General features: G+C 38.3%; 2 protein-coding genes across 5 annotated transcripts in view; one reads left to right on the forward strand and one right to left on the reverse strand.

Moving 5' to 3' along the window:
- The window catches only part of Ccdc82 (coiled-coil domain containing 82), a 33,438-nt gene extending 12,802 nt beyond the window's left edge, over positions 1 to 20,636 (reverse strand). For 2 of the 4 annotated variants that reach the window (XM_048433486.3, XM_048433449.3), the window contains exons 1-5: positions 20,496 to 20,636; positions 15,183 to 15,946; positions 14,552 to 14,744; positions 5,260 to 5,352; positions 1,188 to 1,312 (exon numbers count right to left, since the gene is read on the reverse strand). In XM_048433486.3, coding sequence (XP_048289443.2) covers positions 1,188 to 1,312; positions 5,260 to 5,352; positions 14,552 to 14,744; positions 15,183 to 15,932 — 1,161 coding nt within the window. In that variant the 5' untranslated portion in view covers positions 15,933 to 15,946; positions 20,496 to 20,636. Of the gene's footprint in view, positions 1 to 1,187; positions 1,313 to 5,259; positions 5,353 to 14,551; positions 14,745 to 15,182; positions 15,947 to 18,769; positions 18,852 to 20,495 lie in introns of all 4 variants that reach the window. The other 2 variants (XM_048433472.3, XM_048433459.3) reach the window with 2 other exon arrangements.
- Positions 20,637 to 21,214: 578 nt separating this feature from the next.
- Positions 21,215 to 24,064, forward strand: Jrkl (JRK like). Its single transcript, XM_048433442.3, has one exon. The coding sequence runs from the start codon at positions 21,602 to 21,604 to the stop codon at positions 23,174 to 23,176; it is 1,575 nt and encodes a 524-aa protein (XP_048289399.3). The 5' UTR covers positions 21,215 to 21,601; the 3' UTR covers positions 23,177 to 24,064.
- The last annotated feature ends 256 nt before the right edge of the window (positions 24,065 to 24,320 follow it).

The raw sequence follows: 24,320 nt of genomic DNA on the forward strand, positions 1-24,320 counted from the left end.
TACAAATATTAAGATATTCATGGTGATTCTAAATTCAAGCTATCCTTAAACTTGAAATCTTCTAATTTGTAAGTCAATGACTGTCCCTCAGACTGAACCGCTTACTATGGCCAGGGTTACTTCAGGCTGAAGAATTACTGATGAAACTAAGTTTTTGAAGTAAATGAGCATACAAATTGATTTACATGCTAGAGAGATTTTAAGGAATTTGAATGCTTATTATCTATCATTTTGTCCTCTTATTAATTATTAGTTATTGTAGAAAATAGAATGTGAGCAGTAGGAGTACCTTTACATATCACACATTACATCCACTGCTGTTAGAGATACTAAAATACAAACCTGGAAAGTAACAAAGAATCCAATAATTCTTATGTTAAAAAGTCAAATCCCCAAATTGCTAGAATTATAAAATCTCAAGTTAGAGAATATGCCAAGCATGATGTAGGTCAATATTTTCCATACTGCCTTATGGAAATCAAATACCCTAAGAGGGGCCTGAATTGATGGCTCCTCTAAACTGTGTTTTCACATAAGCCTGATGATCTGAGTTTGACCCCGGGAACCCACAGTGGAAGGAGAAAACCTGGTGCTGAAGGTTGTCCTCGTCCCATAGTGGACTTTGGTATGGGTGTGCTCTCATCCACACATGACAAACACACACACACACACACACACACACACACACACACACACACACACACACACAAATATTTGAAAACAGTAGAAGGAATAACAGGTATCTCAAAAGAAGCAGCTTTGTAGAATCCACAGCTTTAAAACCATGCTGTCTAACTGCCCTCCTTGAAGACCTGAGGTGGTGGGTATTCATGGATTAGTGCTCAGACAAGTGCTCCAAAACAGAAGCAGTCTAAGTTAAACACTGTGTTTTCAAACTTCTTCGTCTGTGACTCTCTTCTCTGAAGAACTATATGACAATCTCCTCATTTTAAGATAGGCTAAGCCCTAGAGATGCTCTGAAATTATTTTGAACCATTTAATTATTGGAGGCATTGGTGTGAATATTTAAAGCAATGAAAGACTTGAGAAGAGATTAAAATATGTTATTATTTAACAAGGCAGAATGCCAACATTTCAGAAAATGGTTCCATCTGAATGGATACTGAAATCTTGAGAGGGCCACTGTCCCCATACTTTTATCATAGATTAAAAGGCAAACCATATACCTTATATTGCTCTTTCCATCGACTTCTAGAGAATAAACTCTCCAGACGGGGTTGAATAAAGCGGTTATCCAAATAATGAAGAGATGTCAACATATCTTCTGCATATAACTTCTTCCTTTGGCCAGCTGTGAGCAGAGGACAGAAAACAGTAGAACACTGGAAATACTGAGGCAGTTGAACATTATGTACATGTTAGAGTTTTAGAGAGATGTCTGACTAATCGTAAATATTTGAAATTAGGAAATAATTAATAAAATAAACAGTTCATTTCATGGAAGCACAGGGGCTTATAACAGCCTCCTGTAAATATCAGACTTTTTAATTACATGCACCTGATAGCAGAAGGAGCCCCGAGAAAAGGCTTGCAGGGAACCTCTCACGTTCTTGTAGCACTGATTTGCATTTGCACACCCACTGGATTACTGATCATGCTTTAAGGACCCCTGCAGCTGGCTCTCGCCAACACACTGGAAAAGCCTTTTCCGCTTTGTCTTCCCCTCATTCCCTCATAGTGCACTACAGTTATTTTTTGACTAATATTTTGTTCTCAATTTCTATGTATTTTGTCATGGCCTATGATGCTAAGCTTCATTTTTCTACTTTCTTCAGAATTTATTTCCAAATGAACACAGCTAATAAATTTATCATACTGTATAGTCACTACAAAGTCCTTACTTCCACTATTACCTCTCTTGAAGTCTCCCCCCTCACTCCTGACTCATTGCACTGTAATGACGCTGGTCTTCCTAATTATTGTTGAATGTTCTTAACTTTTACTGCAACCCTAAGCATAAAACATGTATATATTACTGTTCTAGTTGGTTTTGGCCAACTTGACACAAACCTCTCTAAATAAAAGTTGAGGTGTATAAGAAAGCAGGCTGAGCAAGCCATGGAAGCATGAGCCAGTAAGCAGCACTCCTCCATGCCTTTGCTTCAGTTCCTGCCTCCAGGTCCCTAACGTGACTTTTCTCAATGACCTAGGACCCAGTACAAACAAGCCAAATAAACCCTTTACTCCAAGCTGCCCTTGGTTAGTATTTTACCATAGCAATCTAAAGCAGACCATAGAAGTAGAGTATTTCTGTGGCAGAGCTGATCATGTTTTGGAAGGATGATGAAGATGTTTGCAACTTTGGGCTGCATAAGCCATTGAGAACTCAGAGCTTAATGGGCTGTTCTACGGGAACCTGAAAGATAAGAAGGCTGAGCACAATGTAGAAGTGGAGACCTGGTTTGTGAAGTTTCAGTCCAAGTACAGACTCTACTGAGGCCATCTGAATGATGTTTTGAATTAAGAATCTGTGGTGCTGGTCAGCAGGGTCTGAAGAATCAGCTGTAATGAAGAGACCAGCATCACTGAGGTTTAATCTTCTGGAAAGTGTTTCCTCAGGGTCAGCACACAGATGTGGTCCAAAGGGGGCCAAGAGTACCTTGTGTGGGTAGCAAAACTAGGTAATGTGCAAGACTCACACAGGTGGTACTAGTTTTAAACACATGAAGGGTCATGGAGAGCTGCTGAGGCTTGGCACCATGTGGCAGAATAAAGAGTCCCTGCAGAGAGCCCAGGAGAGGCTATTGGCAAAGGTACAGCCCTATTACTGCAGAGTTCCCAGCATATTGGAGGTGACAATACTATGGGATGGACCACCAAGAAGAACATCAAGTGTAGAGTAGAACAAATCTGAGCTTAAGAGACAAGCCCTGTGTGTTGTGGATGGCTGTTCAAGCCATCTGGAACCCAGAAGACTGCGAATGTGTTCTGGAAGTCTGACACTGAGCTTCTTCACACTGATGGATTCTGCTTTGATTTGGTTGTGAATATGACTTGTTTTTCTCTCATGGAAAAAGAAACTATTTAACTTATCTTTTCATTTTGACTATAAGAGCCCATGGTTGAGAAACTTTTGCAGAGAGGCTTTAATTTTCAACAGAGACTTTTAATGTTTTTTTTTTTTAAAGGCTGAACTTGTCAGGTGGTGGTGGCACACACCTTTAATCCCAACACTCAAGAGGCAGAAGCAGGTGGATCTTTGTTTACAGAGTAAGTTCCAGCCCAGTCAAGGCTACAGAGAGAAACTCTGCCTCAAGAAAAAAAAAAGAAAAAGAAAAAGAAAGAAGTGAAAAGACAATTTAATAGTTTAATAGTGTTTGAATTGGTAAAGACTGGAGCTTTTATAAGTTGGAATGTATTCTATATTAGATATTGATATAAATATGAGATCTTGCAAATAAATAAGAAAGGAAGGATTAAGTGTAATAGTAATGTGTTGGTGTGTCAGATTGATAAGAGGTCAATTGTCCTGGTTGGTGTTTGTCAACTTGACACAAACTTAGACCATATTTAAGGAGAGGGAAACTCAATTGAATACATTCTTCCATCAGAATAACTATAGGCAAATTTGTAGAGCATTTTCTTGGTTAATAATGAAAGTGGGAAGGCCTAGTTCACTGTGGATAGTACCACCCCTGGGCAGGTAGTCCTGTGTTATACAAGAAAGCAGGCCAAGCAAGTCATGGGAAGGAATCAAGTAAGCAGAATTCTTCTATGTCCTTTGTTTTACTTCCTGCCTCCAAGTTCTTGCTTTGGCTTCCCACAATGAACTGTGACCGAGTATACATAAACCAAACAAATCTTTATTTCTTAAATTGCTTTTGGTCAGCATTTTTATCACAGGAATATAAAGCAAACTAATACATGCACCTTATTCATGTTTCTTTTTAAAAGATAGTTCACTGTATTATTTGACCAATCTGTCCAATCTTCATATATATCTATATGTATACATAACATATACATATATTTAATATATACATATGTATATTATAACAATACATATTATATATGTTATATTACAGTTTATCAATCTGTCCTGGATAGATGTCTACTTGAGATATCTGGGAACAGTGACTCTCAACTGAGATTCCTCTATAAGATGTGCCTAGGCAAATCTGTATTACAATTTCCTAGCGACTGATGTGTGAGGACCCAGTCCATAGTGGGTGGTGCAACCGCTAGACAGGTAGTAGTCTCAAAGTGTCTAAGAAAGCAGACTGAACAAGCCAGACTGAACTAAGACTGGAAATGTTGACGATGTTTAGTTAGGGACTGAAGTCAATCCTCAGCACTCTTCCGTGGCTCTGCTTCAGCTTCTGATTTCAGGTTCCTGTCCTGACCCCTCAGTGATGCAGCATGACCTGAGAATTGTGAGCAGAAACACACTCTTTCTAATCCAAGTTGCTTTCTGATCATGGTGATTTACCTCAGTGGTAGAAACCCTACCTATCTCTTTCTTGCCTCCCTTCCTCCCCCTCTCTCTTTCTCATCTATCAAATGGACATTAGCTTCTCTTCTTGTCCAACTATGCATTCTTTTATTTTCAGAAGAAGTACACACTAATTTTATTTCACATATTATGTTATCTAGTTGTTTGTTGATTAATTTCAAACCACAAAAGATACGAATCTGATGTATTCCTTACCTTTTGTTTGAAATTACCATATCATCAAACCTCAAATAATGCTCGGACCATAGGTGATATTCAATAAATATTTGTTCTGTAGCTTATAAATAAAATCTTACTAAGGCACTCATAGGTATTCAGTATGATGAAATGCCTATAAAATGTCAGATTCTGTGTTGGAGATATGTGTATATATGAAAAATTTAATTTCTCATATTCTAGTAAGTCAAGAAAACAGATACATTTTCAACACAATACAAGGATTTGCATATATGGATATAGTCATACTCAGAATGAGAGGGGCACGAACAAGGTAAGGAAAAGTGTTCACAGTTTTCACAGCAGAAATACTTTAAGGGTATATGTTCTATATTCTCAAATGTACTGCAGAATCTTTGAGAGCAAGGACTTGCCACATACTTACCATCTACATATCTTAAATATTATTAACGAGCCTCTTATGTAAATGCACTTATAATGTAGATTATTCCAGAAGGAACAACCTGGCAAGATTTAAGAATGATTTGTCTTGGCTTTATTTCATCTAATTTCAAAAGCTGTTTGGGAAAACTTAAAAAAAAAAACTTTCAGTGATACTATTAACTTACCATACAAGGTTTTCAGAAAAGATCCATCGAAAGCATTGATCAGAAGAGCCTTCACAACTGTTTCAAAGTGAGTATAGTGGTCGTTAAAAGAATCTGAAATTAAAGTAATTATTAGGATACAGCAGGCAAAAACACTCTGTGACTGCAACAGGTCCCCTTCCAATGCTAAAAAACTGGTTACCACAAGTCCTACAAAGTTCGTTCACCCTGTACCTGCTTTGTGGCTTGGAGCAATAAAAAAAAAAATGCCTATTTTCCAGATTTGGTGGTTTCTAACCCAAAGTACGTAGATGGTATCTAAAATAGTCCCATGCTAAGAAAAATTCTTCAGAGAATACTGAGAATTACACTGTGAAAAATCAAACTAATCCATGTCTATTTGAAATGATCAAAGGCAAGAAAGCATCCCAAATAGACTGCTTAATATGCTTTAGTCTATAGCTACATACAACACAGCCCAGGAAACCACTACTCACAGAAACCTCAATGGGCATAACAACTCCATCATCCAGTCACAGATATAAGATTTTCCCACAGCACTTTAAAGAGCTGTGCCTCCTCTTTTCTATGCTACAAATGTAGTGGCATTATAGTCTCTATAGCCTCAGACGTGAGTTCATCATGGTGACAGGCCAGGTAGTGGTGCTGTTCTTGTTACCCTAGGGCTAGACTTCACTATGGGGTGTGGAAAAGTTCTCTAGCAAATCCTTTCTCCCATGATTCAAATGGCCATCAAAGAACACTTGCCCTGTTGGAGATTCCTGTGAACTATGACTGGAAATGTTGACGATGTTTAGTTAGGGACTGAGAAAAAATCAGGACATATTCTTAGAAATCATGAGCGGATTGGGGTTTTATTTCTAATAGATAAAATGCATTGAACATGGAAAGGCTGTTGTACTTCTGTTTGCTAAAAGGGCTGTGTAGGGTTTCTAGGCTTCATGAAAACTGCAGTCTCTATTTCCATGGAGGAGTTAAAGTTTAAATATCAACACAAGTAATTCGTACCAATCCTTGGACTTTAGAGAGCCGATCATTGAAAATTCCCAAAGCACCAATTGTGTCATTAGAGAATAGAAGACTGTACACACACACACACACACACACACACACACACACACACACACGAATCAGAAGCATCTAATGGGAAAGTAAAATACAGTAATACTTCCAAAGAATTTACCTCTGGCTAGACTTTCAACTCTGGTATAAAATAAAGCTGGCATATAATTTTGAGTTAAAAATTCATCCAAACACCATCTAACAATTTTCAAACTATATTAAGAGAAAGCTCTTCTGGGGATTATTAACAGACATGTTGGGAAAAAAAGTTAAACTCAACCACTTTGGGATAAAGTTCAACTATCAAGAAAATGCAATAGATTTTTTTCTCTAAATCTTACTGAACATGTTAGTGTTGAATGTGCTAACGTCCAGTGTTACTCATCTGCCATGGAATTCTAAGAGCTGCAGTTCTATTTCAAAGTCCCTGGAAGTTTTCCTTCAAGAGCAGAAGGACAGAGATCAGCATTACTTGGGTGCTTTACTCTTAACCACAGTATCTTATTCCTAGATATGCTCATCAAAATCTTACAATGAAGTTTCTGGTTTCACCATATGTGAGTGAATGGTGGGCAGTGCTGGAATAATCTTTCTAGCATCTCCAACTGCAAACAACTGAGAAGGAAATAACAGGCATCACCTGGAGCTTTTATGTGCACTGCCTATTTCTAAAGGGCCAATCAAGGAGACGTTGCCTTTGGTGTGGTTTTAGTTGAGGAAACTGAAAAGAAGAGATGACGAAAAGATTCTTAAGATCATATAGCTACGTGTTGGAGGCTGAGTACCAGGCAGTCTCTTCCAGACTTGTGTTTACATACCCTGCATAGGTACTAGAGTTGGTATTAGCTTTCAGACACAGAATTGGATTGAGAATTGGAGAATATAAAATTCAAATTTCTTACCTAGTAGGAAAAATGACAACAAAAATCCCTAAGATCACAAGTAAACAGAAAAAAAGGCTTGCAACAAGGTTTTGGACTCAGGCTTCCTTCAGAACTAGTTATAATCCTATATTGGATAAATGTCTGTGGAATATTCTTGGAGATTTACTTAACATTCCGCGCCTCACCGATGATCGTCTCGTTTGGCAATAGTGAGGTTTGCACTCAGGGTCTCCTGGATGCTATGCATGTACTCCATGCTCATTTCAATCAGAAAAGGATAAAGAAGTCAAATGTCTTCTTGTGCATGCTTTTACTTTTCTAAGGTAGCACTCACTTCCCCCATGTTCCATCTGACCTCTAAGTATCTGGTTACTCTCCTGCACCCCTGAGCTCTGCATATGCTATGAATTTGTTTCAAACCGTTCCTAGTGATCGGGATGTTTCCCGCATGTCAGTTCTGCCCTGTTTTACTTATTTCAACAGAATGAGAACATTTATATCTTGTAGTGAAAACTCCTTTCGGTTACTACTTTTTCATAGTGCACTTTATTCATATACACCTGTTCTACTAAGTGAGCTTCAGGAGATGACTTCTGGTGGTGTGCAATACTTTCAGATCATGCTTGTCTCCCCACTTATGTTTCTCTTGGTATTTCATAGTAAGTGTGTCTTTCAATCTGCAAAGCCAGCCCTGAATTTACAATTGGGCTTAGGAACTTTATTTTATTGTCAGTGTGGAAGGAATTTTCCTTAATCATATCTTTTAACTGTTTGCTTATTGACTAGAAGGAACTCATTGAGCTTTATATATCCACTATTATTTTGGCTACTTTTCTGAGATCCTCTACTAATTTAAAAATAGCTTCTCTTGGATATCTGTGGGAGATGAGCCTCCAAGAATACCACAGAGCTGGAGATGGGTACTGTCAAGGGGTTCTGATAAAATTATTTCTGCTTTCTCTTCCAAACCAAGAGTAAGCTTATAAAACTCCTCCAGAAAGAAGTGACTAGCCATTCAACATGCTGGCATGTCGTCTCATGGAATGAAAGCATACACATAGCATGAGAGGTAGAGGTAGATGAGGAAATTTTCCTTTGCAACAGTTCCTCTCTATCCTTCACAGACTCGGGGAGACAGTGTGGGTAGAAAACTATGGGAAGAAATTCAAAATCTACTCCTGTTCTTAAAATAGTCATATTATTTCTCTTAACTCCTGTATAACTGGTTAAGTTAGAAACACAGTGATTGTGATTATATGCACACATGTCATCATCCTAGGTGCAAATGGTTTTTTTCAGTACCAATTTCTTTTATCTTACCTCACAAGGAACTTATCCTAAAAGCATAAAATATTTTTCCCCAACATGAATAATTGAATTGTTTTTGTTCTTTTCTATAACCAAAATAAATGAATGAGATGTGTCCCTGTGAAGGCCAAAGTCAAAGTTGAGGATTGCCTGACCATCAGCCCACGGAATCTCACCTATCTTCTCTATAGTCTCCAACTTGTTTTGGCAGAGCAGAGGACACAGCAGGTGTCAACTGCGCCCAAGGGGAAAAACAGTAACAGGAAGTGGAATAATGTGAAAATTCCTTAACTACACCTCAGCTGGGCTGCGGATGGAGAGGAAAGCCCTGCTTACAGCCCCATCACACAAACAAGCACACTGCTGTTAATCAGAGACCATCTGTAGTTGTACTTGTTTTAACATCTTAATGGACTGCTCAAGTACATCTGAAACAGGAAACATTCCTGTCCTCTAGTGTTTCAGTAAAAATGATAGTTCTCACTTGAAAATATGGTCACGTAAAGAACAAATATCCTATTAGTAAATTTAAAAACTCACTTTAAAAAATATGCACATTGAATCCAATCAAATATTGCTTTTAGGCTCACTTTTTGCTGCACTTACAGGATGACCTGAATTGCTAGGTGGCAACTAAGCTGACTGTTTTCTCAGTCTAGTGTCCAGTGTTCTGATGGCACAGTGCTGGGCTGACATGGACTCTTCACCTGCACCATTCAGTTTGTCTGAGCACACGATAGTGAGTGTGAAAAGGGTAATGAAATACTCACTATCCACTGACAGTGTTTTCCTGTTCCCTCTGCTGTGCACAGTATTTCTGGCATGTGAACTATGCAGGTCTGATATGTGACGGACAAATACCTGCCATCCAACTGCCTTCCGTATCTCAGAATATAGACACATATCTACAGGGTTGAGGGGACAGAGTAAGACTTAACTGTCATGTTCTGCCATGAAGAAGGAAACGAGTTGTCCTGAAGTGGTATAGATGTACCTCTTGGCCAAATGGCAGGTGATGAGGAAATGACAAAAGTCTTTCTACTGTGCCTTAATCATTAATGAATGACACCTACAACCTTTAAAAAAAATGCTAGGACCTAGTTGTGTCGCCCTGACTGGACTGGAACCTCCTGGCAATTCCCGGCTTGGCCCGAATTCACAGATATGCGTGCCTCTGCCTCCTAGTGCTGGAATTATAGGCATGGGCCACCATTGGTTGCTGGTGGCCAATTTTGATTTTCAGCCATATACTGAATGTAGAGTTAGGAGAAGCTTCTTCTGAGTTGCACTTCGCATGAATTCTAGTAGAAGTTGGCAGAATGAATCTGTGAATGCCACTTCAGTTATAATTTAACACAAGCCACAGAGTGGTATTCACTGCTCATCATATAGGCTATTGTCTTAATGGGAAAAAATTGAATTTATAAGAATTAAATTATAGCAACCTTTAGAACTTAATTCCTTGACTAATCAAAAATTGCTTAAATTTTGTCAACTTCACTGGACACAAAATTGATAAATTAAAACTATTAATAATACATATACACTCAACTTTTGTTTTATTGGCTCTGATATTTACGAAAACTCTAGTCATGATTGGCATTTATTGTAGTCCACCAAATCTAGGAATATTGTGACACTATGTTTATTTTAATCACCCCCTCAACTGAAATGCCGCAAAGCCTTAAGCACTGGAGAGGTAGACTGCAATCCTTGAAACTCTGGAGATCTAAAATAGGATGATTACCATTGGTTTGAAATCAAGCAGGGCTATACAGTGAGTTCAAGACAGCCTAGGTGACAGTGTAAGTTCCTATCTTAACTGAAATAAAAAGAATGAAAAACAAATGAATAAGAATACAAGAAAGAGAGACGGTAGCAAACCGTCTAGCCTTTTCTTCCAGCAGTCAGATGCTTATTTCATTGGGGTTTACTTTTACATATACTAAACAAATTCTTTTTGATGTCAGATGTCCAGTTCTGATAATGTATGAAATTATCTCACCATCCTAACAACAGCTGATCTACTACCTCAACTCCTTGACAATATTTCAGTTTTCTACTTACTGAGCTAGAGATGTCTAAAAGACACTCAGATAAACATACCCACCAAGTTGATGAAAACTTGGACCTTTGCCTCAGGAGAAATCTTGTCTGAAGTAAAATATTTGGGAACTTTTGTCTATATACTGGGCTAACGTGATGGGAAACTGCCCTAAGTACGAGCAAAATGAAGGCACTTGAAGATGAAATCCTGGGATATACAATAGTTGAATGACAAATGGGAGTCTAGTGTAACATTAGGAGAGGCAGGACAGAGAGGGAGTGCAGAAGCTACACAAGAGGTGTATTCAAGAAGTGAGCGTGGCCAGTGGGCAAAGAACAAAGCAACACTGGGTTAACACAGACGAAGAATATGTTAGTGAACAGAGGTTATCTCGAGCCCATGTTTATCAGGAGCCTCTGTACTTCCACAGTAAACGGGGAAAAAAAGAGCTAGAATAGTGACTCATAGAACATGTCAACTCAAGAAAGGAAGAACAAGAATATTACTAGTCAAGAAACACAACTTGGTGAGTAAGACTACTCCAATTATAGAAGATACAAAATAATCACATAGAAAGTGAAATACAAACTCCTGAGGCAGAGATATTTAATATTAAAAGTAAACACAGAGCTCCCTGGAATTTATTCAAGTGGGATACACTCTTATCTCCACAGAAAATCCTGAACACAAATGTTTGTATTAGTTTTATTCATAATTGCCAAAACATGGAAGCAACCAAGATGCTTTGCAACAGGTAAGTGCATATACTGTGGCAAATCCATACAATGCATTTCTATTCAGCAATAAAACTAGGTGAGCTATGGCAACTGGGTTAGGCATGGGGAAACACTCAAGACACACAGTTAGGTGAAGAGACCATGGGGAAAGTTACATGTGCTGTTCTTAATTGTGTGACATTCTGAAAGTATTAAAACTATGGAGACAAAAACAAATAAATCGGTGGAAATGTACACTTACTACTTTTCACGTAGCTGTAATTAAGTACCAGACAAGAAGTAACTCAAGGAAGGAAAGATTTATTTTGGCTAATTATTTCAGGGTACAGACCATGGCAGCAAGAACAGTTTACAGTTGCATCAGCAGAGGCGTGAGGCTGCTTATATCACGGTGAAGCACTGAAGAGAAAATGAGAGCGAGAAAGTGTGTGACAGAAGCCAGAAGCAGGGCTTGAGCTGTGATTCCTAAGGGCTGATCCTTGAAACACGCTTCTTCCAACATGTCCACCATCTAAAGTTTTCTCAACTTCCCAAACAGTGTCACTGCACAAGTGTGTGGTGAACAATAAACCACAACATGAATAATTTAGGGCACTCAAACTATGCTGATGGGTGCGTCATTAGACAGTTGTCAAAATGCATGAAAGGTACACGACAAAGAGAGGGCTCTAATGTGAACTGTGAATTAGTGATAATGGATCAATATAGGCTCATCAATTGTAACAGAGGTATCAAAGTGGTCTAAGAGGTCAGTAATAGAGAAACTGCGCGGGTGTGGGAGTACACGGCAACTCTAATTTCCATCGACAATTCTCTAATTCCCCAACTGCCATTAAAATAAAGTAAGCAGAGAGGAGTGGGCAGAGAAGGAATAAGGAGTAGTTTACACATACTGGATTTGCACATATCTACTACAGTCTAGATAAAGAAACCATTATGATGGTATTTAATTAAGTATTCTTTTGATGCAAATGCCCAAGTGGCAAGTGAACAAGTACCTGTTGTTATTAGAAAGGTAGAAATTAACTTGGAAATGTCTTGTTTTTTCCCCTTAATTTGTTAAGTTTCTTGAAATATGAATCATTCTCTCTTTTTGTTGTTGTTGTTGTTGGTTTATGTGAGGCAGGTTTCTCTGTAGCTTTGGAGCCTGTCCTGGAACTAGCTCTGTAGACCAGGCTGGCCTCAAACTGACAGAGATCCAGCAGCCTCTGCCTCCCAAGTGCCGGGATTAAAGGCATGTGCCATCATCACCCGGCATGAATCATTCTTCAACCTACTATATCATTACAAATTGTGGAATATAAGTCAAACTGCTATTACATAATTTTAGTAAATATGACTTTCCTAAGATAATATTTAGGGAAAATATATTCTTTAATATATGAACCTGTTTCTATGTACTGTAAATCATCATGAAAACAATCCTTAAATTTACGTAAAATTATAGGGATCTGATATGTATATTTAAATGTACTCCACGTTTTCAAATTTTCACACTTAAAATTATATTAATTACATACACACATAAAAAAGAAAATTTCCTATTTTTGGTAGGCTTCATTGTTTGTGTGAAGATTCAAAAAGCTTGATAAAAACCAGCATTAGATAAAGGCCAGTTATAGAGTAAGTATACTGTCCATTGTCTATTGAAGATACAGTAAGAGCCATACAATTAGCGATACTAAAGCAGTATATTTTACTGACATTTTCACTGATGGTGAAAAAGTACAACTGGCAAAACAGCTACCCCTTCACAAAAAGCAAAGCCCTGGCACCAGACGACAGTGATGACAGTCACCACAGGGAGGCACAGCAATAAACACCATCCTTTCAGGAATACCCTTGACGTCATTAATCTCTACTGGAATAAACAAGTCTTTTAGGACCCTATGAATGCATTTATACTGCATACAAAACAGACTGGTGGTTCTGAGGAGAAATCTCTCATGCAGCCGCCATAACTGGGGCAAAGCTTCATCTGTCATGAAACACCCACTTTCACTTGAAAGAAAAATGACAAACTAAATATTCAATTTAACAAATATTCAAAAAACATTTGTCAAATGTTTTCTCAAGAAAGAACAATAGGAGACTGTCACTGTAAGTATAATTTGCTATGTTTGTTGCCAATGAGTAAAGCCAAAATTTTAAATGACAATTCTGAAAAACTTGCAATCAATAACTGTGCATGTGATAGCTTCTAAATATTATAGGAATATTCTGATGAAACCATGGTATCAACAGATATTGATAAAAAACATGGTGATACATGAGAAGATATGAAGTATCTATATAACCCAGAAAACCAGTATTTTCCAAATGACCAATGTCCTGTTATAAAATCATGCATGGATTAAATAGTCAATAAAATGCAAGATTGCCAATGGCTATGAGTAGTAAAAATCCATTTATATGGTTTCAGTTTCCACATTACAACTGTCCTTCAGAGAAGTATCATGTGTTGGATTTTGTGTACTAACTTTATCTGATGGGAATATACACAATTATTTTGGAAATACTACAAAAATGTTCTTCCCATTTTCAGCTATGTATCAGGGGCAAACTGCTTCATGGACATCAACAAAACATATTACAGCAGATTGAAAGCAACTCAGATATAAGAATCCAGCTGCCTTTTAGTCAGGTCACATTAAATATATCTAACGAGGCAAGAGAGGTAGCTAAGTGGTTAACAAAGCTTACTAGTCTTGCAGAGGACTGGGTCCGGCTCCCAGCACCCACATCAGGAGATTAACAACTGCCTTTAAATTTAATGCTAGGGAACCCAGTGCCCTTTGCTTCTGCGGGGACATGCGCACATGCATGCCTATTGTGCACATAAACTCACACAGGCACACACATACAAATTTAGAAAGACATCTTCAAAGCGATTTCAAAGAACAGAACAATGCCAGTCTCCTATTTTGGAAAATAGCTATTTTCTATACAATGTTTTTGTCAATATAGTAATTTTCTAATGTTATTTTAATAAATGTGTTTTTGATTGTATTTACAGTGATAAATACTGACAAAGTTAGCCTAATGAAAACAGATGGCTGTTTGCTGGGGTCCACAATATTTAAGAGGGCAATGAATTCTTGAAACCAATGGAAAAAAACTTTTACTGTTAAATTTAAAATATCCGAACACAAACTCACAGCTCTTAACCAATGATTCAGAAGATGATATTAATAGGCTTAGATGCTTTATATAATGATGTGAAAAAGACACAATTGTCTTCATATTTAACTTACAAAGTGAATTCTGTTTTACTAATTTCAGTTGTGATGTAGTCAAACTTTCTCCTTGTTGACTTTTACTCTCTTCATCTCCTTCCTCATCTTGCACTACAAAATCATCAATCATATAGCCATCTCCAGTTCCATCTCTGTAAGCATCCTCGTCTACATCTTCATCAGTACTTGAATAAGATTCCTTTTCAGAGTCCTAATTAAATGAAAATAAATGCTTCAGTAAATATTATGGCTTTAAAAAAGCTAGTATAGCTATAAACTTAAATCTGAAGACAAAAAAAAGATCCATATAATTAAACACATATTTTACGGCTAAATATTGAGTTTTTGAAATTGAAGAACTGTACACTTTGGTGATGTAACATGTTTAAAATAAACATTAAGAATATGAGTAATTAAGAATGGTAAAGACCATACAGAACAACAAATAGTCTTTCAATATTTTTAAAAGAGAGTGAGGCTCACAATAAATTATTGTTATTAAATACAATAGTACAATATTCATGGATGTTTATTTAAAAATTTTAACATTGGCAAAAGAATAGATTCTGTACTTTAATATCTATAAAAAACAACTAAACAACTTTCACGTAAAAATTTAACAACAATAAACCAACAAAATAAAACACACCTCAAAATCTCTACCACTATTGCGTCTCTGTCTCTGGCGTGATCTTTCTGAGAGTTCCTTTAGCTTCTGGTGGTGTTCTCGCTTTTGAGCAGCTAATGACTTTTCAGGGGTTTCTCCTTCCATCTCCAATGAAGAGCACTCATCTTCGACCACCCTGCGTGGACGTTTGGCACCTGCTCTCCTAACGAGGATGTCACTGTCATTGCTCCCATCGCTGTCGTACATCACAGAACACAGCCTTTTTCTTTTTCCTGGCTTGATGCAATCATCTTCCACATCCTCCTCTGTGACTTGTTTGGTGTGCTTGCTGGCATCACCCTCCTCTTGACCTGGGTAATTTTCATCATCTGGCAAGTCATTATGCTCAGTTTTGATCATTTTTTCTTCCTCTGTTGAACTGCTGTCAGTGTTTTTAAGAGGCTTACTGCTGTTTCCCCCACTTTCAACATCGATTAATTTAAGCTCTGTTTCCCTCTCTGGTATTTCATTAATACCAGGCTTCTTGCTACTGTCAGGGTCCTCATCACTATCAGTACTTCCACCACTCCTAAGGTCCTCATCACTATCAGTACTTTTACCACTCCCAAAGTCTTCATCACTATCAATACTTTCACCACTCTCAAGGTCTTCATCACTATCAAATAACTGTGAGATACTTCTTTTAGTCCGACGCCAATCAACTCGAGATTTTTGCTCAGGTACTTGGGTTTTAGAATTACTCCTTGTTTCATGTCTTCTAACATGTACCATTTTCACTTAAGCTTCTACAAAATAAAGTTATTAGGGACATAACAATGACAACCACATTATAGCAATGAAAACACAGCACACATCAATTTGGCTTCATTAAATGGCTCACAAAGGCAAATCACATGAGATATTTTAGTAAAAAAAAGCAGATCAGTCAATGTACAAATAATTCATGAAACAACTATTTTTTAACACATATTCTTAATTATGCTATATGTTGTGCTGAAAAAATACACAGGAAAATCATAGTCCTGTGTCCTTTTAGAAAACTTTATAAAACTTAATTAAACATGTAAACATAATTAAGAAAAACTCAAGGTGGTCAGTATTGAATAATAAATATAAATGTGATAGAAATGTCAGTGTGCAGAAAGATTAGTATGGCAATGAATTTACCAAAGACCATTATGAACAGAGTTGATTAGGCACAATTTTCAAGGACCTGCTTGATTTGTAAAGAAATAATGAAAAAGTAATTTCAGATAAGTAAATATAGTATGGGCATAACTCTGGCACTGATAAAGAACATGCTATACTTAGTAAATAAGTGTTACTAAAAAGGGATAAATAGCTTTTGTCACGAAAAAAGAGAGACAAGAATAGAAAACGATGATGGAATTATAAAGACAGGGCTGCAAGGTGGTTTAGCGGGTAAACTACTTGAAATAAAAGCATTAGGATCTCGGCTGGGATCTTCATCACCCACATTAAAAACTAGCTGGTTCGGGGCACAGCAAACCCAGCATTAGATGTCCAACAGGACAGAGACAAGTGAACCGCTGGGGTAGCTCCTTAGCTGGTTAGTTCACTCAAATAACAAGTACTAGGTTTCATGAGAAATCTTGTTTCAAATAACAGTGATAATAACAACAATAATAGTAACAATAATGCAAGAAATAATCAAAAACAATATCTCTACATCCATCTTGGTGTCCATATGCACCTGCACTGGCAAGCAAACTCACATACATTGCATATATGTGTTCAACACATATACACTGAATTACAAAGATAATCCATCCTCAGGCAAAGAAAGACTTGATGTGGAAAAAAATAACATGAAATTTGAAGGCTGAGCCAGATTACATAACAAAGCATTAATGCTGTAATTGATATAAAAAGAGAGATGACAATACAGTTCAGAGAGCGAGCCTATCTGCTAAGACTGTGGCTGCTACACTCCTTTGTGAAGCAGAGATGGGGTTATACTGCTCTCAGAAACCATAGAACAACTCAGCAAAACTCACTAAAGGTCCAATAATGTAGTCAAGTGAGAAGTCTGCAGGAAGAGAAACTTCGTGGCAAAGCAGAGCATAGTACAGGGAAGAGAAATCACAGCTGTCTCTTTATGATTTTATAAAGTATATTCCACTAAGTTTATCACAGGCCTGTAATAAACTACTGACAGGAAAGACACACAGAAATTTAGTAACACTTATATGCTTCTTTGGTTACCTAGGAATAGAAGTAGAATCATAAGGTAATATGACCTCACAGTACATGTATAAGAGCTTATGAAAATTGTAACAATATTCTACAATAGCACACAATATTTCTGGTCTTTCTATATATAATAGTATTAAGGTATAAAACCAAAATACAACCTTAAAAATTAATCCAATATTACAGAAATAATCACACTGCTTATGTTTTATATGCCAAACATCAGCTTCAAACACCTACTTTATTTGCCTTGGTTCAAAGAGATTGTTAGAATCTTAGAGAAAAGAAACATTTATAAGATAAAGATTAAGTATCATTGAAAATATTAAAAAATGTGTAACTAACTAAAAGGTTATATCAAAACTACAAATCCAAAATAATTTTAAGCAATGTTGACAATACTAGACCAAGTTCATAATGTTCCAAAATTATTACTTGGACGGGGAAAGAATATATTAAGTGTACTAATTCTGATGTGAATATAAGGCAGTATGCCTCCCTATAATGGTAACTTCTCATATAAAATCAGAACAACAGAAATCACTAGATTATACACCAAAATATGACCTGTATAGCATTGGCTGATTGTAACTTTTTGATAAGTATATAATTAATTTAACACCGATAGCATCAAATGCCAATTAGTAAACCAAATGGTTTATTTGAACTACAGTTGGTTATAATCTACTTAAGTGTTACACTGAAGCCAACAAAGAGAAAAACAATAAAGATATATATTGAAAATTACCTTAAAACCCCTAGATTATTCTTCAGAGCATACCTTTTGCATACTCCGCCACTTTACAGTATGTCCATCTAATTTCTCCAATAGTTTTGAAAAGATTTTTTTTATTAAACACTAGAATAACTAGGCAGCTTATGTTTTGAAGTTATATAGTAAGGTATTTGTAAGCACATATAAATTTTCATAAGACAACTTTGCCTATGTGTATCACATGATCATAACATTTTCTAGGAAACTGGTTTGGGTTGGGAGAAATAATGAAAAGCACGCCAACAAAAAGACAAACGTGGTTTCCGTAGACACATGAAAGTGAAAGTGGTCTAGGAAATGTGAAAGTGGACGATGACTTATTTTAGTCCACACAGCAGGTCCACAGGCACCAGACCGCTGCTGGAAGACTACAGCTCTCTCCAATCTTACAATGAGTGACTGCAGGGCAACAGTAGAAATGATTAAGACCACTAATTAAGATTATTATTAAGACATGTGACTCTACATAATGAAGGTATAAAAGAAATCATCTATATTTAAAATTGATCAGTATCCTATCATCTTTATTTTTAAATCCTGTCAATTATCTTCCAAAGAAGATACTATTATCATCATATACAAATAGTAAAGCCAAGTATAAAGAGTTTAAATGACTCACCAAAGATCACAGAGCTTGTTAGTGACAGAGCAGGGTTAGAAACCAGGTCTCCTGATGCCTGTTCAGTGGTATACAGTGACTGCTGGTAACATCATGTGTGTACATGTAGTAAGAATTAACACATAGAAGTAATAGTTTATTTCTTAGTCATGCTAAATTTTAGTTCCAGAAAACAACCATCAACATGGTGAAAACTAACAAACATGTTTTTCTAAGATTATCTAACTAAATTTAAGTGCACATGGCTTAAGTCAGAAATTTTTGAAAATTATTCATTAAGTAAGGAAAAAATATACAAGAGATGGAAAGCTGCAGACTTCCCTCCACATTTTATTGATAACAGCAATCACAAAATTTATGGAGCTTTTGGTAAGGTCCAAAGCAAACATTCCTATGGAAAAATGAAGACTTTGACCTTTTTGAAGGTATATTTTATTTAAATTAAGTTTCATTTGCAAACTGCACATTTGCGAGGGCTCCTGTCATATTTCAAAATTGTCATTTCTATTAATAAGGTAAAGTAAACCTGTTATCAAAAAAGAGTTTCTTGAATGTGGTTAGCTCTTCTTTTTATATTAAGGATAGCTTTACTAAATTATCTGGGAGGGAAGAACGTCTGAGGAAAACGGTGAGTGGCCCAGGGGAGTCAAATGAGAAAATGAAGCCAAGTTAATGGGCAAGACAGCTCCATGTTTAGAATTCACCTGCAAAAGAACCTATGCAAATAGGTGTAAGTTTTGTTTATGCCGAATTAAAAACTTCAGATGAGAATATTATCGAGATATCTTAGTTTCAGACAAGGAGAAAAACAAAGACTCCACCAGAAAGCATTAAATAAGTTAATGAAGTCAATTCTATCATGTGCTTCATGGTTGTCATGGAAGATGAACATAATAACTCTGATGTCTGTCAAAGGATGTGTTCTTTCAAAGTAAGTTTACAGATAAAAGAAGGTACTGTGTTGATGACATGTGAATCTCTCATCAGGAGAAATATTTTCTTTTAGGATTTGAGGTTAATTCATACTCAAGAACAATCTCACACTGAAGTCACCTACTTGCTCTACAAACAATGTAGGCAGATGACAGTTGCTGATCTCTGATTTGAAATGCAAAGGCTATGCTACTTTTGGAAATTCTGCCAGAAAGGATTAATTTGTGAAATCTGTAGAATATCAACCCTCTTTTATGTTTTCTTTTATATGGTTGTTTGGAAATATTACAAGCTAAAGAAAGGTATTAACATGTATCAAAATGCCAGCACACGTTATGGAGCAGTGGTGCCACTAGAAGAAATAAATTCAGTCTCTGCTCCCAAGCAGCTCACAATCTTATGAAATTACTAGGGACATGGAAATTAAACCAGCACAATAAAGGATCTGAGGGCCGCATGCACGATTCTGCTAAGTTTCTGTTACATGGGTCTGAGTCAATCTATCATCGCCCTCCCATTGGCAGGAAAGAAGGCAGCATAGCACGACAGGAAAAAGGAAATGATGAAGTAAAGATATTAAGAGGCAAGTCAATGCCTTCCATTTGACATCACAGTTCAATACTTCCCAATCTCGTAGAGAGGGTCCTGCCAGCCTGGCATCCAGGATAACTAGATCACTCATTAGCATCTGTCACAGGGGCTGTGCCTCCCTAAATCCAGCAAGGATGAATGTCTGGGAGAAGAAAACATCATTTGAGGTGTGAGCACCAGGGTCACAGTCATGATTACCAACCTGGCTTTCTGGCGGGACTAATTCCCCAGATACAGGAAGCAGGTGCGCAGGCCTCCAAAAACAGAGCAGTGGCTGCTGTCAGAAGACAGGAACCGCTGCCCCAGCTTCACAAGACTGCCCGAGGGCTGTGCATCCGGAGAAGGGTCTGCAGAGACAAGGACCGGGAGTAAGGTCTGTGCACTTGGACAAGGAGGGTGTGCTGAGGGATGTGCACACAGCCCATGAGGAGCTGCTGTGCGCAGGCAGGTACGGGGCTGAGGAAACACCCGCGCTCTCACAGACACCCGTGGACGGCTGCGCTCTCACGGCGGGCCCCTTCCCGCGTCCGTGACGCACAGCTAAGGGATGGCAGGTGCCCTCCCCGCGCGACACTCCGCCTCGGCTCTGCGGGAGGCGACAATTACCAGAGCAGAGAATTCCCGCCAGGAGTCCGCAGGGAACCACCCTCTAGCGCTCACCTTTCAAAACACCTCCGCCTTCGCTTCCGCGTTTGTCCCCGCCCAGCTGCCGCCCCGCCTCCGCCTCCGCCCCCGCCCAGATTCCCTTGGCGCCACGGCCCCACTTCCGGGAGAAGCCGGAAGTCCCGCCTCCGGCCGGGACAGGAGCGGGGCCGTAGCGCGGTAGCTGGGGCGCGGCTTCCGGGAGCGCGCGCGGAGGGAGGAGCGGCCGCGTCGCCGCGGTTGGGGAGCCGCTGCGGTGGGAGTGCGGGGTCGGGCGCCCGGGCGGCGGCGGGTGGAGGAGACGGAGTCCCGGCTGCCTGGGCGAGGGAAGCCCCGCTCCTTCCGCTCCGCGCCGGCTCCGGGGCGTGGCAGGGTCAGCGGAGGGCCTGCATCCGGGGCCTGGGCGTCCCGGGCTGGAGCGGGACCTGCGGGACCTGGTGCGAAAGTCTTTTCCGGAGTGCGAAAGCAGAGTCTGCCGGCTCGGTTATCCGCGGGGAAGAGAGGCCGCCTCCGCCTCCTCCTCGGCCGGCAGATTTCCGGTCACCTGCCTTGCCCTTGCAGCCCAGCCTCAGGTCGCTTCAGCGGCTGAAGCGAAGGGGTCCAGTGCTCAAGACTCTTAAATCTCAGTAAGGATTGCGGCAGTGTGAACCGGTGCCAGACCTTGCCATGTCAGGGAAGCGGAAGCGCGTGGTGTTGACTATCAAAGATAAACTTGACATAATAAAGAAACTCGAAGATGGAGGCTCTTCCAAGCAGTTGGCGGTGATCTATGGAATTGGTGAAACAACAGTTAGGGACATAAGAAAGAATAAGGAAAAGATTATAACTTACGCAAGCAGCTCTGATTCCACAAGTCTTCTGGCTAAGAGAAAGTCTATGAAGCCATCCATGTATGAGGAACTAGACAGAGCAATGTTAGAATGGTTCAATCAGCAGCGAGCGAAAGGGAATCCCGTATCTGGACCAATTTGTGCCAAACGGGCAGAGTTCTTTTTCTACGCTCTGGGAATGGATGGTGATTTTAACCCTTCTGCTGGCTGGTTAACCCGCTTCAAGCAGAGGCACAGCATTAGAGAGATTAATATTAGAAATGAAAGATTAAATGGAGATGAGACTGCTGTGGAAGATTTTTGTAACAACTTTAGAGATTTTATCGAACGTGAGAATTTGCAGCCCGAGCAGATCTACAATGCAGATGAGACTGGACTCTTTTGGAAATGCCTACCTTCCAGGACTGCAGTAATTAAAGGTAAATGTGCTGTCCCTGGGCACAGCTCATTGGAAGAAAGAGTCACTGTTCTGTGTTGTACCAACGCAACAGGCTTACACAAACTTAAACTTTGCGTTGTGGGCAAAGCAAAGAAACCTCGCTCCTTCAAGGCGACTGACACCTTAAACCTGCCTGTCTCTTACTTCAGCCAGAAAGGTGCATGGATGGATCTCTCCATTTTCCGGCAGTGGTTCGATAAGATTTTTGTGCCTCAGGTTCGAGAATACTTAAGATCTAAAGGCTTGCAGGAAAAGGCCGTGCTCCTGCTGGATAATTCCCCAACACATCCAAACGAAAATGTCCTGAGGTCAGATGATGGCCAAATATTTGCAAAATATTTACCACCTAATGTAGCTTCATCGATTCAGCCCTTGGATCAGGGAGTCATAGCAACCATGAAAAGAAACTATCGTGCAGGTCTTCTCCAGAACAATCTGGAAGAAGGCAACGACCTGAAATCATTCTGGAAGAAACTGACTCTGTTGGATGCACTTTACGAAATAGCAATGGCATGGAACTTAGTAAAGCCGGCTACCATTAGCAGAGCTTGGAAACAGATTTTTCCTGCCATAGAAGAAAAAGAGGGCTTGGACTTTGATGAAGAAGATATTTCTGTGGCTACTGTGGCCACCATTTTACAACATACCAAAGGACTGGAAAATGTGACTCCTGAAAATATGGAAAAGTGGCTTGAGATTGACAGTACTGAGCCAGGTTATGAAGTGCTAACTGACAGTGAAATCATCAGACGAGCCCAGGGTCAAACAGATGAATCCAGTGAAAACGATGAGGAAGGGATTGAACTGATTCCAGAGAAACATATAAATCATGCAGATGCTCTCCAGTGGACTGAGAACTTACTAGGTTATCTAGAACAACAAGGTGACATGATTCTACCTGACAGACTGGTAATACGTAAACTTAGAGCCACCATCAGAAATAAACAGAAGATGACAAACTCAAGTCAATAGCAGCATTTGAATTTTATCATTGTTGTGATAATTGTATTTGTGTGACACTTTGAAATGTGGCTTAATTTTCTTCATGTCAAACAGTCCTATAATATACATATAAAAATGTAACTGAAGTGGTTTGAGGATTATGTGTCTTACCTCCTTATTTGTAAAAACAACCACTTCTGTGTAGATATAAATGGTATATTCATATCTGCTTCTGTAAGTCAGTGATCTAAGGGTGGCATTTCCTGCAGGTTTTAGCTTTAAAAGATAACAGTGAGCACTTTCCTTAATTCTTTTGCTTGAATTGAGGGCTGCAATAGAAATCTTTTCTTGTACTAACCATCTTAAGTGGTTTTCTGGCTTTGTATTTGCATAGGTTGAGAATTAAATTGCTAGATTGCAGGATGATATGTAATAATTTAAAAATGAAGTTCAATAATGATGGTGGAAAGAATCTATGAATTATAAAAATAACTTAGAGTCATATTTCTGTTTTCTTATGTTTTGTTGGTGGAAAAGATAATCCTGGAAATGAGTTATATGTAAGAAGTAATTGAGAGAAACTGGGAAGGTGACTTATGAGAGAAATTTTCATCTCTTCATTTGTAAGAAATTAGGTGTTAAAATTTTGGGAACTAGATTTATTTATACAAAGAGAAAAAGATTTTTTTATTTTAGTTGGATAACAGTATAGAATTATTTATTTACCTAATTTTTCATAAATGTTTTTAATTATTATGTGTAGTAATATGAACTACCATAAATATTTGGGAAACATCTGAAATTTGAAATTTAATTTTTTTTACTGAATATTTAGAAATATCTATAACTTGAAAATTTTGTCATACTTGGCTGATTTTATTCAGTATTAAAAATAAAGCTTTTATTTTAGATAAATCATATGTTTGTATTCTATTTTTTGAAGAAAGCACAAATAACTGGGAAATTCTCAAGAAAGCATTTGGACACAAAAAAGAAATTCTATAGTTTGTTCTAAGAGTTTTGACAATTTTTTTAAATTCTGTGTATCCATGATTGATGTGGGATTTCCTTCTATATATGTGTTGCTTTTATTTGTTGATGAATAAAGCGTTTTGAGCCAATAGCTTAGCAGAGTAAAGCCAGGTGGGAAATCAGAACAGAGATAGAGAGAATA

Source organism: Myodes glareolus, chromosome 4, assembly GCF_982192425.1.
Source record: "Myodes glareolus chromosome 4, mMyoGla1.1, whole genome shotgun sequence".
NCBI classification, from domain to species: domain Eukaryota; kingdom Metazoa; phylum Chordata; class Mammalia; order Rodentia; family Cricetidae; genus Myodes; species Myodes glareolus.

Coding starts and splice junctions, on each gene's coding strand:
- Jrkl (XM_048433442.3), top strand. CDS start 21,602: ATGTCAGGGAAGCGGAAGCGCGTGGTGTTGACTATCAAAGATAAACTT.